Below are 14,054 nucleotides of genomic sequence, written 5' to 3'. Positions count from 1 at the left end.
TCGATATAACAAAGTATTTAACTTCACCTAGCCTCTTGTCCATAGAACACCATGTAATTAGAACCTCACTATAACGAAATTACACTGCCGCCCGCAAAGGAATGCCGAGACAATAAACAGAAGCTTGACCCAAGCAGCTGCTTGCAAACGCACTTCTGAAATCGCACGCTGCTGCGCCACAAGAGCAACCCCCCAAAGTGGAGCTGCATCATGTTCCCTATAAAGTCCAAGTGCGATAAGATCCTGTTGCGCCCCACACACGTTGTGCTTTAGGTGTTAGTGAAAGTGCGTGAGGGTGAGAAAGAAAGATGGTGGCTTCACGCACGAGTGCTGCCTCCCTGCAAAAGAGGGAAGGGGAACAAGCTTGCGGTAACACCTTGGTAAGGCGATCAAGTGCACGCAAGGGACGGGGCACATTGGCACGCCTCTCGGCCATGGCTGTGCATGGCAGTAAACGACACGAGTGAGCGCATACACAGCCGTGATAGATAATCTACCGCATGTGCAAAGAGTGGTCATGGCATCAGGTAAGCTGCCTTCCCATGCGTTTAGCATTGAAGGTTGCATAATCTCGAGTTTCGATGACCCATTGGAGCGAGAGGTAGAAGCATTCGCTTCCCACTGTAGGCGCTTTTCAGGATAGCGTTGTCCCAGTGAGGGCAACGCTAACAGCCGTGGAAGTGGAGTGCGTGCGAAAGCGTGGCTAGCTTCGCTTATTTCATACGCATATGTGAAGATGTTGTCAATGTGGCATGAAACCGTATCATTCGTCACCGACTCCCAAATTCATCAAAATAATTGTTTTCTCATTCCAATTTGTTTTTTTAAAATTATTATTGCCCGATAATTTGGAAAATTCTGTAGCACCTTTTCGTGTAGGAAAAATCAATCGGCGACTGTACTTATGTGCACAAAAGGTCAAATTTCATGCGACGAAATTTCATTGCAACGAACCGAATTGCCGATTTTACCTACTTTGTTATATCGAGATTTAACTGACATACTGAAAGCACCGAGGGGCACAAATAACACATAGTCTGACGTAACCTGACATCCAGAAAGTGTGTTTTAGGAAGCAGGAATTTTGCAGATTGCTTTGCAGATCAAAGACAACTGCATTGCGAAACACACAGGGTGACTAACGATCCTCCACTCAAAGCTCATGCTCCACTCAAACGAGTTGAGTACAGTGCCATCCCTCAACTAGAAGAGGCCCTACACTTCTGACAAATTGCCGTGAAGGGTCCATGAAGAGCAGTGACCACTTCTGTCAAGGAGCATCGCTTCCATCCTCTTCCTCGAGTTGCAGTGAAGGGCTCAGTGGAGGAACATTCTTGAACGTGGGGGGGTTGAGACATTCATGACTGTGCTTCTTGCACAGCTTCTGCAGTGTTGTCTGCTAAGTATGAAAAGAAGTACGATTGGATATTGCTGGCAGAAGCCTTCATCCTGCACTGGGCGTAAAATAGGCTGACGATACGATGAAGGAACACGTGGAAGGCAAAGCCGTTTTGACATTTCTGAAGAGACTCAAAATAGGGACATTAGACAAGTTACAAGTCTGTGAACAAACGGGCATAGTACAAGTGAATATAGGGGACGACTTTTTTAGTTCTCTAACTTCTTAGTTGTTTGCCACTTCGAATAATACTCATTGTAATAAGTCAATCGAACTCTGCCAGGCTACTTGGAACCGCAACACATGTACAGAAGCTTGCACCCTTCTGTTCGTTTCCACAGAAAGTTGTCCATGGGTATAGGTCTTGCCTCTTTCTGCAAAACTGAAAAAAAAACAGTTAACATTGCCCAATATAACAAATAGCGTTTAATTGTGAAGCAAATGTAGTTCAACATAGAGGCAGTGTGTCGTACTTCTGCTATGTACACTCCTATGTAAGTATTGTTTTGGTTGAGGATTGTACGGTTGAGAGCAAAAGTTTCGAGACCATGCCATCAGTGAAAGATAATTTCCTCGAACAAAGCTTCACAATGTGTAATTGCTTCAATACATTGCATTGACCAAACGCGCAGGAAAGCTGAACTATGATTTCAACTGGCATGCATATATATATGTATATATATATATATGTATATATATATATGTAATGAAACAGGCTACAAGGAAACTATCTTTTGCACACTATGGGGTCTGAAAGACAGCTCAAGGGTCTGGATGATGCAAGAACAAAGCATGCTTGCCTGACAGCTGTGAGTGATGAGGTTATTGTCGGACCTTTTTTTTCCTTAATGCTACTTGCCTATCCTAATCGTACTTCAATACAGTTCTTGTTTCGAGCCTTCCCTGCAAAAATCCTCACATTCTTCGATAAATCATCCATGCTCACAGAATAACATTTTGGTGCCTCGGGCACCAGTGATACATATAGTTTAATGACCAAGTAACACTAGAGCTGTAAGCTGTGGATTCAATAACCCAAAGTTGCACAGCGAGCTATAAAGAACACAAGTGATGCAGGCCTTTAAGCAAATTTTAACTGTGCACCCAAAGCATGGGCAAATGAGGTTTTGCATTCTATCCCCATCTGCCACTGTGGCAAAGAATCCAACTTGCGACTTAGTGTCACCATAGCCGCCAAGCCAGTTTTCTATGGCATTTCAATACTTTTTTTTCTTGCACCACTACAGGGATCATGCGCCAGTTGCAACTTGGAGCTCCATGCTAAGCAATCGGGTAAGCTTTTTAGGCAGAGCAGATAGATGCGAGGTGCGGCTCAGGTTAAAATTTCACCCTGCCGATGCCTCGTAGCCTGATCCTGGGTGTGACACATTGCGACATGGAGTGCAACAAGCATCAACTTTCAAGCAAAGCTTCCACTGCAAGCTCCCACACTGGACACTTTCAGCTGCATGCCGACTGCACCACCGAGAATGTCGTTCAGCAGTGAGTAAAGGGAAGTTTTCAAAAGAGCACACAAGTTGTTGCTGAGCTTAGCCAACGGTTTTTATTTGCTTTTTTTTTTCTTTCGGTGCTTCTCCTAGGAGATGCAACAAAATAAATGTAATGAAAGAAAGCACAAAGTGAACACCTAAAGCTTCTTCAGTCACTCAACTAGACTTCACTATACTCACTCGCAAGGACACCTGAAGAAAAAAAAAAAAACGGTACAGGGTATTACACTTTTACAAGTCCCGATGATACAAGACTGTACACACCCATACGCACTCGCCACGCGACGAGATGCACAGAAACACTGAAGGAAAAAAAAAAAACGGTCCTCAAAATGCAAATAACTGGTTTCGCTATTTCGTAGTCCCAATGGTTACTCGAGAACTTTTTCTCTCTCCCCAGACTAAAAGAAGAAACGTGGAGGGGTCGGTCGAGACATGCAACGTGGTGCGTTTGTTGGGCCTAAGCAGCAGAAAGTGTTGCACCGGCGTGGCGCGAGAGGTCAAGGAACTGCGGCGTAGATCACGCCGAGAGGTCCAGCCCGAGTCCGAGCTTGTGTCCGCCCTGGTTGAAGTTCTTGCCGTCCAGCATGGTCGACAGGGTCAAGCTGATGCCCGGTCGCAGGCGGTGCGTGAAGCCGAGCCCGATCTGGCCCGAGTTGTTCACCTTGGCGCGCACCGAGGTCTCCTGGTCCAGGTCGTAGACGCAGCCCAGGCCGAAGCGGGTCGCGTTGGTGCCGGCGGTCCACGCCAGCTGGACGCCGGTCTGCAGCTGCGGGTTGACGCGCTGGAACACCGAGCCGGTGAACTCCTGGCCGTCGTTCACGCCCGTGTGGAGCACGAAGTCGCCCGCCTGGAATCCGACGGCGAAGTTGGTCTTGCTCAATCGGTTCTTGGTCGTGTCGAAGGAGACCTGGCCGCCGGCGAGCCAGCCCTGGTAGTGCAGCACGGCGGCGCCGTGGACGACGGGACCCGGGGGTCCCAGGTCGACGTCACCGTTGAGGTGGACGTTCTCGAGCTTGTAGGCCGTTCGCAGGGCACCCGACTTCTTGCCCGTCTGGGGCGCAAAGTTGGCGTGGAAGGCCACCTTTACGCCGCGAGCGAGCTTCTCCTCGGTGCAAATTTCGGTCGAGAGCGTGTTGTCGGTGTTCCATTTCTCCTTGAGCGTGAGGCCGTACTCGGGAACCTTGTACTTGGTCTCGAGCGAGGCGTTCACCTTGCCGGTGTCATTGAGGCTCGTACCGCTCACGTTGAACTCGACGCCAGTCTCGGTGGTGGACCTGCAGTCGAGCTTCACGACGCCAAAGTGGTAGTTCTTGTTGAACAGGTCACGCGCCTGCTTGCCCAAGTCAGCGTAGCACGGTGGAGCCATGGCGATGAGTGAGGTTTTATGCGGCGTGGAAAGCGGCGTGCAGCTGCGAGGCCTGTTCCGCGAGCCGAGATGGCGGTGCGAAAGCTAAAGATGGACGCCGCGGCGAGGAGAGAGAAGAAAGGAGCGTCGTTGCTCGTCAGACGCGGCTTCGTACGGGGCGTGATGTGTACGTCGCCGCGTCGACTCTGGGGACGGGATAAAATTCGGACAAGGCAGCCCACGGCCGTTAAATACCTGGCTAGCAAACGCGCTGTCTAAAGTACTGTTAAAGTGCTACTGGGGAAACGCTTTTGCAAAAGCGAAATAGAAGGTTCCGTCGCGCTTCTTAAAAAAAAAGCCCGCAGAGTTGTGTGTTCTGCTAAATTATCATTTGGTTGCTGTTCACTTACAAGAAACTCTTATTTGCCGTCGCATACTTGCGGGCTTGCTTAATTTAGGCGTATGTGAACTAAAAATGTTTGTGGAGCGAGTATTTCATTATCACCATCATTTTACATATAGTTTATAAAAACGTATTGTACGGGAGGTAAAAACGCCAGTCTCTGTGCGAAAAATAAGCTGCGGCGGCGCTTGTGTCGCTTGTTTCGTAAGGTAGCTGAAGTCATTGTAAAGCTTTCTGAAGGAATGGTGATTCTGCTGGTATCATACTTTCTAAAAAGAAACTGGTAGGGAACTACAACTATATGGGATCTACCATTATCAGCCGAATCCAGCAGTACGGTTACAGTATTACGATTCTGCTGCGTGAGCTCAAAATGCGACACGAGCGCCTCTTAAGTCAGATATATTTTTTATTCATTTACTAGAGCGCGTTGGATCTACTAAGATAATGATAGGACGCACCGGCATATACACTTTGCTGGGGGCGTTGGGCTTGTGCTTGCCGTCGCTTCCTGCTCTTCTATTTATTAACCACGTCGTAACTTTTAAGCTGCGTTATGTCTATCAGGTGACACGAGCGGGAAGTTACGGATTTAGAAAGGCAGCCCGCACAAATGGCGGTTGCCGAGAGGACAGCGCGCTGACACCGTTCAACCATAGGTTCAACCCCGGAAGAGGGGACGTTGCGAGCAGACGCTCGTTCCATTTCCAAACCAGGGCTACGATACCTAATTGAGTAACGTGGAACTAGGACAGCCATGGACGTGAACGCTTTGGAGGCCGAGGCCAAGGCGACGGCGATCAAGCACATCGTCACGATGCTGCAAGTGCCCGAGCAGCTGGAAAAAGTACAGCAGTACAAGAAGCGCGTCAGCCGCAAGAAGGCGTCTGTTGAAGCCATGCTCAAAACGGCGCTTCAGTCCCAGCTCGACGGTTTCCGGACCGCCCTGAATCTGCAGAAGTCCATCCCCGACGACCTGCTCGAAGTTCAGCGCAACCTCAACGAGGATGTCCAGGAGATCTTCAAGTCGTTGCCAGGGCTCACCGAGCGACTGCAGGTATACATTGACAGCTGTAAAGTTCGCTTATAAGCGGCCCTGTCACCTTCGCTTATGGTGCTAGCTTTGAATCCTCGTCATCCTATTCCTTCGCGCGCGCGCACGCACACATAGCTGAGGATTAAAAGTACGAAAGCACTGTGTGTTAAACAACGCACTGACATCGCGATATAACCGAAAGTGCCTCAATACACCTGGTCTAGCTAGAGCACAGTAGCAGGCGAAAATAACGCATAAAGTGGCGTTCAAGAATGAAGTTTCTTAAACAAGTATGCACAATTATGGTTTCAATTAAGACACACATAAGCGCTTATGTCACCGTGTTGCTTGCTTGCCCCATATTCGTCCTTCCTTTCTTTATTTCTTTTAATGGCTGAAAGTATATATAGGTCAAGGCTCATCTCTTGACAATGGTGCGTAGGATCCTGGGTAGAAAAAACGAAATATTCTTGTAACCTTTGGTTGCATTTGATACTATGTAAAGCATATGTTGCTCTACAAGACATCAAAGCTTCATGTCTGGAAAAGTCTCATGGAATCTGTAAACAAGAAACAAAAAAACAAGAAATCAAGTCATAAGTTCATTTTGCAAATCTTGCATACAGGAACTTTTGTAACTTGAAAATTAATGCTTAAAGTTAGGTGTGTGTGAAATTTGAAATTTCTGATAGAAACCAAATACAGTGAACTCTCATTAAGACAAACTCGGTTAAGCCGAATTCTCGCCTATACCAAACAACATGGGAACATTTGTTTGGTTTGCCATAGACTCGATGCAAAAAATAAAATCCGCTTAATACATGATCTTCGATTCAGACGAACGTTTGGGATGACTGCCACCGCTGCCGATCTGCAGGCTAGGGTGCCTCGATGAGCCGAGGACGCATGCTTCGAGGCACCCTACTGGAGGCCTGTGGCGCATGTTGCCCAAGAAGGAGGTGAAAACAAGAGGAGAGAAAAAAGTGACGTTTCACTTCATAACACGGATGATGCGCAAGCGTATGGGTGCTTTAGCGCACACGAAGCTGTCGGCCCTTAATGCACATGGACTGTTGACATCGCAGATTGTATTCAAGATAGGACTTACACGGCTGTACCACATGCAGCAGCCGCTGGAGTAGAATGCCTCTTTCATTTGCTTACTAACTAAATTGACAAGCATGGCGTCAGTATGCACAGGTAAACAGCACGTCACACTCGATGACCAGGCACACTTGCTGTCAAAAAGCTGGCACGATGAATCGCGGCAGCAGCAGCAGCGAGTGAAGTGACCTCTGCCCTGTCCATCACTTCAATGCAAACTGAGTGATAAGAACACGGCGCATGCAAAGCTACGAGCCATTGGCCTACCGAGACTGTGCCCTAAAGCATATATATATCGCTTTCAAGCTAAAGCCTGCGCAACTGCGTGCAGCTGGAGTACAACACCCTCCTCCCTCCCTGGTTTCATGCACGCAACGGAAAACGACATGCTTCCTCACCCCCATTTCCTCCTTTGCGTACGTGAGATTGAGCTGCCATCGTCGGCTTAACGTCGCATGCTTTCACTCGCACACACAGCGTACGGCATGCAAGGATGATATCACGAGAGAAAACCAGTATGTCTGTATTGCAAACGTAACCTGTAGCAACTACCAGAGGAGGTCAACCCAGCGCACCTCTGCCTACCTTTCTCCTTGACAACTCTTCGCCTTATTTCTCCTTCCCCACTTTGCTCAATGTCACCTAGATTTTCCTCTAGCTAGCGTTGCTTTGCCTTGTGCTCAGCGCGCTCCTTCGTACTTACGCTAGCTCGGAGCCTGCACTGAAGACCTGTGAGGTGGCATATGCCTGCTTCAAATCCCTAGCGAACTTTTTCCGGCAGCACAGAGGCACAGAAGGATCTTTAAGGTCATTAGGCGAGTTGACATCGTTTGTGGCTGCTCGTTGATTTGTGCAGAAGCGCCAAACATCCATCATGGACTGGATGAAACCAAGCGAGAGTACCGCTTGAAGATAGTCTTCTATTAAGTTCAGCTAAATAAATGCTTTTTATGTCATTTTTCCCCCGTTGTAAGTCTACTTAATTTACCATTTTGAAGTAAGATATGTGCACGCACGTAGTCATGTTGCCAATTATCTTGTGATAAAACAAAGTTTCATGGTCCCTTTGAGTTCGTCTGGAAGTTAATCTGCCGTAGTCCTTGCTGTTCAGTTCATATTTGATTCAAGAATTTGACAATTGTAATTTTAACTGTGACCACTGAAAACTATCATTTGGCAGGATCTGCCATGTGGCACAGAAAGATTGCAATTGCTGTGTTCAGATCAGCACCGGTGACCAAAAGTCGAGAGGAAGGAGACTAAAGCGGTGCCCCTCACCCTGGTTCGCAGAAGGTGTCTCATGACCTGCTCTGTGTTGTGCAGTTACTTTGACATACAAGGCTCCGGGGAAAATGGAAAAGCGCTGTGAGTGCTCAAAAAGCAGGTGTTAATATCAATGACTTAAGAGAATCGCAAGATATAAATTCGTAATTATTTCAGTTGAGCACCTCTACAATGAATGCCTCTACAATTAAATGACCTGTGTAACAAAAAAATAATTCTGTTCCAGTTCTATTGTGAGCAGCACAGTGCACAGCCTTTCCAACCAAGTGACCTGCCTAACAAATGATATTGGGGGCCCTGAGCACTTTGATATAAAGGTGTTAGACTGATTGTTATTAATGCCTACGACTGCCCCCCAAAAAGTTTTAAGATTGTCTAACCACCAGGTAGCGATAATGGGTATTACTGACCATGCTTTCAATAGATTGTTGGCTGCCCGTTCAACTTCAAGTAAGGTATTGTGTGAGAGTGGCTCTTTGTGCCATTAGTAGCACTGCCACAAGCACTATTGGTTGTTATGTATTACCTCATCATGCATTCTTTTTCCATGGTCACCCAAAAAACATGTCAACAAGGTTCTGTAGGTCAGTGTTCCACTAGCTGCTCACAAATGCAAGAAATTGGAGCCACGGTGATCGGTACATGTGAGATGGCACTTAGAAGTTTGCATATGGGGAAATCGTAGCCGTGAAAATTGGTGCGAGACAGAGAGACAGAAGAAAGGGGAAAGGCAGGCAAGGAGGTTAACCAGAGGGGAAGATCCGGTTTGCTAATTACGCTAGAGAGAGAGGAGAGGTAAAGTGAGGGGAAAGTAGAGAGAGGAATAAAGGGAGCACCGATACGCAGTTGCAGTCAGTCATTGTGACCACATACTATCATTGTACAGAACTGCTTGTTGGCTTAGTTGGTGCTTGCTAAAAGACATGCTAAAAGACAGGTCTTTTATCATTGTACAGCACAGTAGCACTTGTGGCTCCATTTATTTATTTATTTATTTATTTATTTATTTAAGGAACCCACAGCGCCAAGGCATTACAGTGGGGGGGGGGGGGGTACAAGAAGAAATACATACGACACCTCTGCTCCTGTACAGTGTTAAAAGTGATAACAAAAGAGGAAAAACGAAAAAAAAACAGAAAAAAAGGCAAAGCCCTTAGCAATGCACATCTACAATCTACAAGATCAAAAAGAAAGCATCATTTGATTCAACCCTCACAACATCACTTGGCAGTCTATTCCATTCCCTAATGGTTTTAGGAAAGAAAGACATTCTGAACAATTCAGTTTTTGTCGCAAATTCACGGACCTTAAAATCATGGTCAACACGATTGGATCTATAAAAAGGCTCTAGCACAAACTTTTCGCGATCAACCCGAACAGCTGAATAATAAATAGCATGGAAAAACTTCAGCCTCAACTTCTTACGGCGCATGTCTAGTAATTCCCAGTTGAGTGCTTCCTTCGTACGCGATGCACTGTATTGAGCCCCGCGTATGCCAGATACGAAGCGAGCAGCAATGTTCTGCACCCGCTCCAGCTTATCTTTATCTCTACGAGTAGGCGGGTCCCAAACCATACACGCGTATTCCAGAATTGACCTCACATAAGTCTTGTACAAGATGTCCCGACATGACTGTGGAAAAGTGTTTGCATTTCGGCGAAGAAATCCCAGGATTTTGCATGCTTTAGCAGTGACATAATCGACTTGACGGCACCAATTCAAAGTGGGAGTAAAATAAACACCTAAATATTTAAATTCGAATACCTGTTCCAACATTACATTCCTAATAACATACGGTTGCATATCAAGGTTTTTCTTTCTTGAAAATTTCATATGAACAGTTTTAGACAGATTCAAATTCATATTACATTTGACACACCACTCTGAGATTCTGTTCGTCTTCCTGAAAGATCTCAGCATCACGGTCACAAGTGACTACTCTATAGAGCAGTCATTTGTGACCACATCAGTGCGAAATTCAGAAACATCAGTGCGAAATTGCAGCTTGTGAAACAGGCGTTATCTTTTTTTCTCTTCCTTCACTCCACATCTTGCAGGAGGTGAAAGAAGAGAGCATCCGCCACTCTCAGTATGGAGCGGCCATCGAGAACCTAAAGCACATCTTCAATGTCCCGGGCAGCGTGCAGAAGACGCAGGAGTTGATTGCCAACGACAAGCTGCTGCATGCGCACCAGGCCCTGTCCGAGCTGGAGAACTCGCGTGACGACTTGCTCTACGAGCTGCACAAACTGCCCAGCCAGAGCGTGACAGACCGCAACATGCTCAAGCAGTACTTTGTGGATGTGGAGAAGCTCTCAGATGACTTGGGCAAGCAGATCTGGCTGGTGCTGAAAAGGACGCTCAACTCGGTGCGCAAGGAACCGCAGGTGGGTGACTGCGGTTGGTGCTGTACCTGGCACTGCTGGTGCAATTTATGGTGCAGTTTTCATGAACTCATTAATTCTCAGAGCAAGACAACAGACGGAGGTCCACCATCTTGGGTGCAAAGTGAACCAAGGTTGTGTGCAAAAGCCACACATCGCACTTGCAGAGTCAAAGCTTGTTGCACGCCCACCGCAGTTGCTTAGCGGCTATGGCACTGCACTGCAGCGCTTGAGGTTGCAGGTTCAATTCTGGTTGCGGCGACCACATTTGAACGGGGATAGAATGCAAGAACATTCATGTACTTATATTTAGGTGCACGTCAAAGAACTCCACAGGGTGAAAATTAATCCAGGGTCTCCAACTACGGCATGCCTTGCTATCAGATAATGGTTCTCACACATAATAACTCAAAATTACCTATCTTCTTCTCTTTTAAGCTTATCACAACACCTGTGATGACTGCATAGTCAAACACCCCTTTTTTATTCTGGGACACTTGAGGTCTGCTTTATTGTAAACTAAACGCATGTGAGCTGTGGCAGCTGTTGGTTTCCCTCCCACTGAAAAGAAGTAACGCATTGCATGGGCTGAAATGTTGTCTAATGCAGAATAATTCACTGCTGTGCACAGCACATCGCCACCATTTGTCAAAACAGATGCCAAACAGCAATTCTGCACAAGCAAAAGATGGTCTGATCTGTGCACCAAAAGAAAGAAAAATAAGAGAGACTAATTTAAGAAGTGACTGTCTGAGCATTGGTCATCAAAGAAGGTGCCAACTGTAGTGATAAAGTCACTCTGCAATCTCAAGACATTATAAGAAAGTGAACAGTGCAAACAGTAAGGGATGGTGGAGATGACAAAAACAAGTGTGGCATGCAACTAAGTTTATTTTGGAAGAATGGTTGCTGCCTAACACAAAAAATTACTCATGTATACTGTGAGCTGGTAAAAAAGGCAATAAAAATGGAAACACCAGATGCAAGGCATGAGTCACGTTATTGCAGTCAAGATTCATACTAACTTCTTTTTCATGGAAGCTGAAAGCTTACTGAAGACTTATTAAGGCTGATGTGGCAATTATTCCTTATGTAGTATGCCTCCATGACAAGGTTTTGCACTCTTGACTTTGTGACCAAGAAATTTTTTTCCTTTCGAACAATAGTTTTTCAACCGCACTGCAGTGCATCGATAAAAAACGATTAGACGGGTTTTTGAAAAACAACTGCTTATGTTAATTCAATCTGGTGTTGATGCAGCATTGCTTGGCCTGTGTAATGTTTACTGCACGGGCTCGAAAACTGATACACAATGCCCTCTGCTCACTGCACAAACATATCCAACGTTGTTTATCTGAGTGTAAGTGGCAGCTTCTTCGTGCTACATAGCTGCTTCTTGAATCAAGCGACGCACTCGGCGGATAGAAGTTTCAACGGAAAACAAACACACAGGTCTTCTTGTGGAAATGTGTACAGTCATTCTGTTGATATCGACCTGTGATGCCTCTTGGCAAAAACATCATACCAACCTGTGCCATTTGCCAATGCGCAGGTGGTGGTGACCGCACTGCGCATTATCGAACGCGAGGAGCGGCGTGACCAAGCAGCGCTGGAGCGTCAGAAGTCCTCGGGCGGTTTCCTGCCACCGAGCAGGCCCAAGCAGTGGAGGAAGCGCTGCTTCGAGGTGCGGCGCGTGAATTGTGACGCCCCCATTGATGAGCAGGATTTGTGTGGATCTGGGGAACTCGTATTCTTTGAGATGATGGGCGAGACGAGAACAAGGTGAAAGCAGGAGCCAACGTTTCGACAAGTGGTCTTTTTTTTCAAGGCAAGTTCAAAGCATATGTTGCCTTGAAGAAGACAACACCACTTGTCGAAACGTTGGCTCCTGCTTTCACCTTGTTCTCATTTTGCTCATCGTCTTGAATTTCCATCTCCCTCCTTCCCCATGTTTCCCCTCATATTCTTTGAGGAAGACTTATCATTTCAGGACAGTCTGGGTGAGAGGGTAGTTCGGTGAGATCTGAATAAGTTTCAGCAGCTAGACATTCAAGAAAGTGAACAGGTGCCGTTACTTTTTTAACTCCTCTTAACTCATTGCTGCTTGATGATTGCCTCACTCGCTGTGGCTTGGCACGCAGCTGAGCAAAGGCTGTCGGTCACATTGCAAAACATCTTTCCCTTAAAAGGACACTAAAGAGACAAAAATAACTTGAGCTGTATTAGTAAATGAACATTCTACAATACAAAAAAAGGCATGCTTACTGTTTAAGGAGTTGTTTTAAGCCTAAAAAGGAGCAAAAAAGAAAGAGCGGTTGCAACGCCACACTGAAGTTTTCTCGCCTGCTCGCCATGTCATCGTAGATTTATATGGTGTCTGCTCACACCTAGTTAATTTTATATTGACAAAGATGGACAACATAGTATTCTAAAGGAGCCAAAGACCAAAGTTGGAGAGCTTTGAGAACTTTTATTGGCCTACAATGGGTGAAAATACGAGGAGATACCGGGAAATTTGTGACACCGTGCTGGTTTGCCGGCTTTGTGGTCTTGGCGTGAAAATTTTTAAAAGTCAGAGCGTGGTCTTCATATCTTCTTTTATGAAATAATGAAAATGGAGATCTTAAAGATTTTTCCATCAGTCTAAGCTTATTTGGTGCCATCTCTTTCGTGTTCCTTTAAATAATAGAGATCTTTAGCTGAACACTGCTTATGTGGGGGGCAATGTGCTCTGTTCACAGTTTATGCACTGTGGCACTGCTACGAATTGCGTTGAGCAAAAAATTTCGATAAGGTCAGCCTGGCTGCGTAACAACAACAAGGAAGCCAAATGGGCACGCTGTCACACATCGCCAAATCTTCTCTGTAACAAAGCAAGAGCAGCGTTCTGCCTTCTCGTGTTTATGCATTAGCATTGTGTACACACGCACTAGTGCATACGCTGAGCACCTCTATGCAAGTTAAGACGCACTGGTCCTAGTAGAGCAGACTATAAATGCTCAGCTAAAACTCTCTCATGAAAGTAAGAGCTACGCGCAGCTTGTCACTACATGCTTTACTTTCAGCAAGACATGAGCAGGGCATAGGAAAATAAGAAAATATATTTTGAGGCCCAGACTGAAAACGGGTGACATTATAACAAACAATAATGTGCCTTCACCGAATGATTAAATGCGTAGTTAGTGGCACACCCTCTAGCATTGATGATGATCATGTTTTTCTTTTTTTCCCTTTTCTTTGTTGTTGTTGTTGTTGCTGTTGCTGTTGTTGTTGTTGTTGTCAATGGCCACTGATGGCTAAAGAGCATAAAGCAATGGTGTGACGTATTTGATGATGCAGTCAGTGACAAAAGGTAGCTGTAATGGGTTTGTATAGGGGCTTGAAAACAGTCGCTTAAACTGCTTAAAATGTATACATATTGAAACAATGACAATGAATTGTGAGCTGTACTATGAGCATAAAACATACACTCAAATGACATGATAAGCAAAAAGAAGAAATGCATCCTCAGTGGATCCAGCTTTTTCGACGTTCTCACAATTCCGGGCACATATTGTGAAGGCGTGCTAACCCCGTACCCTTGT

The 14,054-nt window shown here is 45.9% G+C and overlaps 2 protein-coding genes across 2 annotated transcripts in view; one reads left to right on the top strand and one right to left on the bottom strand.

Annotated features, from left to right (window-relative positions):
- Nucleotides 1-2,937: 2,937 nt before the first annotated feature.
- LOC135895747 (voltage-dependent anion-selective channel protein 2-like) lies at nt 2,938-4,448 on the bottom strand. Its single transcript, XM_065423901.1, has one exon. It carries the CDS (start codon nt 4,277-4,279, stop codon nt 3,431-3,433), a length of 849 nt encoding a protein of 282 aa, XP_065279973.1. The 5' UTR covers nt 4,280-4,448; the 3' UTR covers nt 2,938-3,430.
- Nucleotides 4,449-4,710: 262 nt separating this feature from the next.
- The window catches only part of Sec6 (Exocyst complex component Sec6), a 32,575-nt gene continuing 23,231 nt past the window's right edge, over nt 4,711-14,054 (top strand). Inside the window, exons 1-3 of the mRNA XM_065423896.1 lie at nt 4,711-5,718; nt 10,144-10,473; nt 12,023-12,154. Of these exons, the coding sequence (XP_065279968.1) occupies nt 5,419-5,718; nt 10,144-10,473; nt 12,023-12,154 (762 nt within the window). The 5' untranslated portion in view covers nt 4,711-5,418. The remainder of the gene's footprint in view (nt 5,719-10,143; nt 10,474-12,022; nt 12,155-14,054) is intronic.

Source organism: Dermacentor albipictus, chromosome 6, assembly GCF_038994185.2.
Source record: "Dermacentor albipictus isolate Rhodes 1998 colony chromosome 6, USDA_Dalb.pri_finalv2, whole genome shotgun sequence".
NCBI lineage: Eukaryota > Metazoa > Arthropoda > Arachnida > Ixodida > Ixodidae > Dermacentor > Dermacentor albipictus.
Note: the sequence above shows the minus strand (reverse complement) of the source record. Positions and strands in the feature narration are given on the sequence as shown.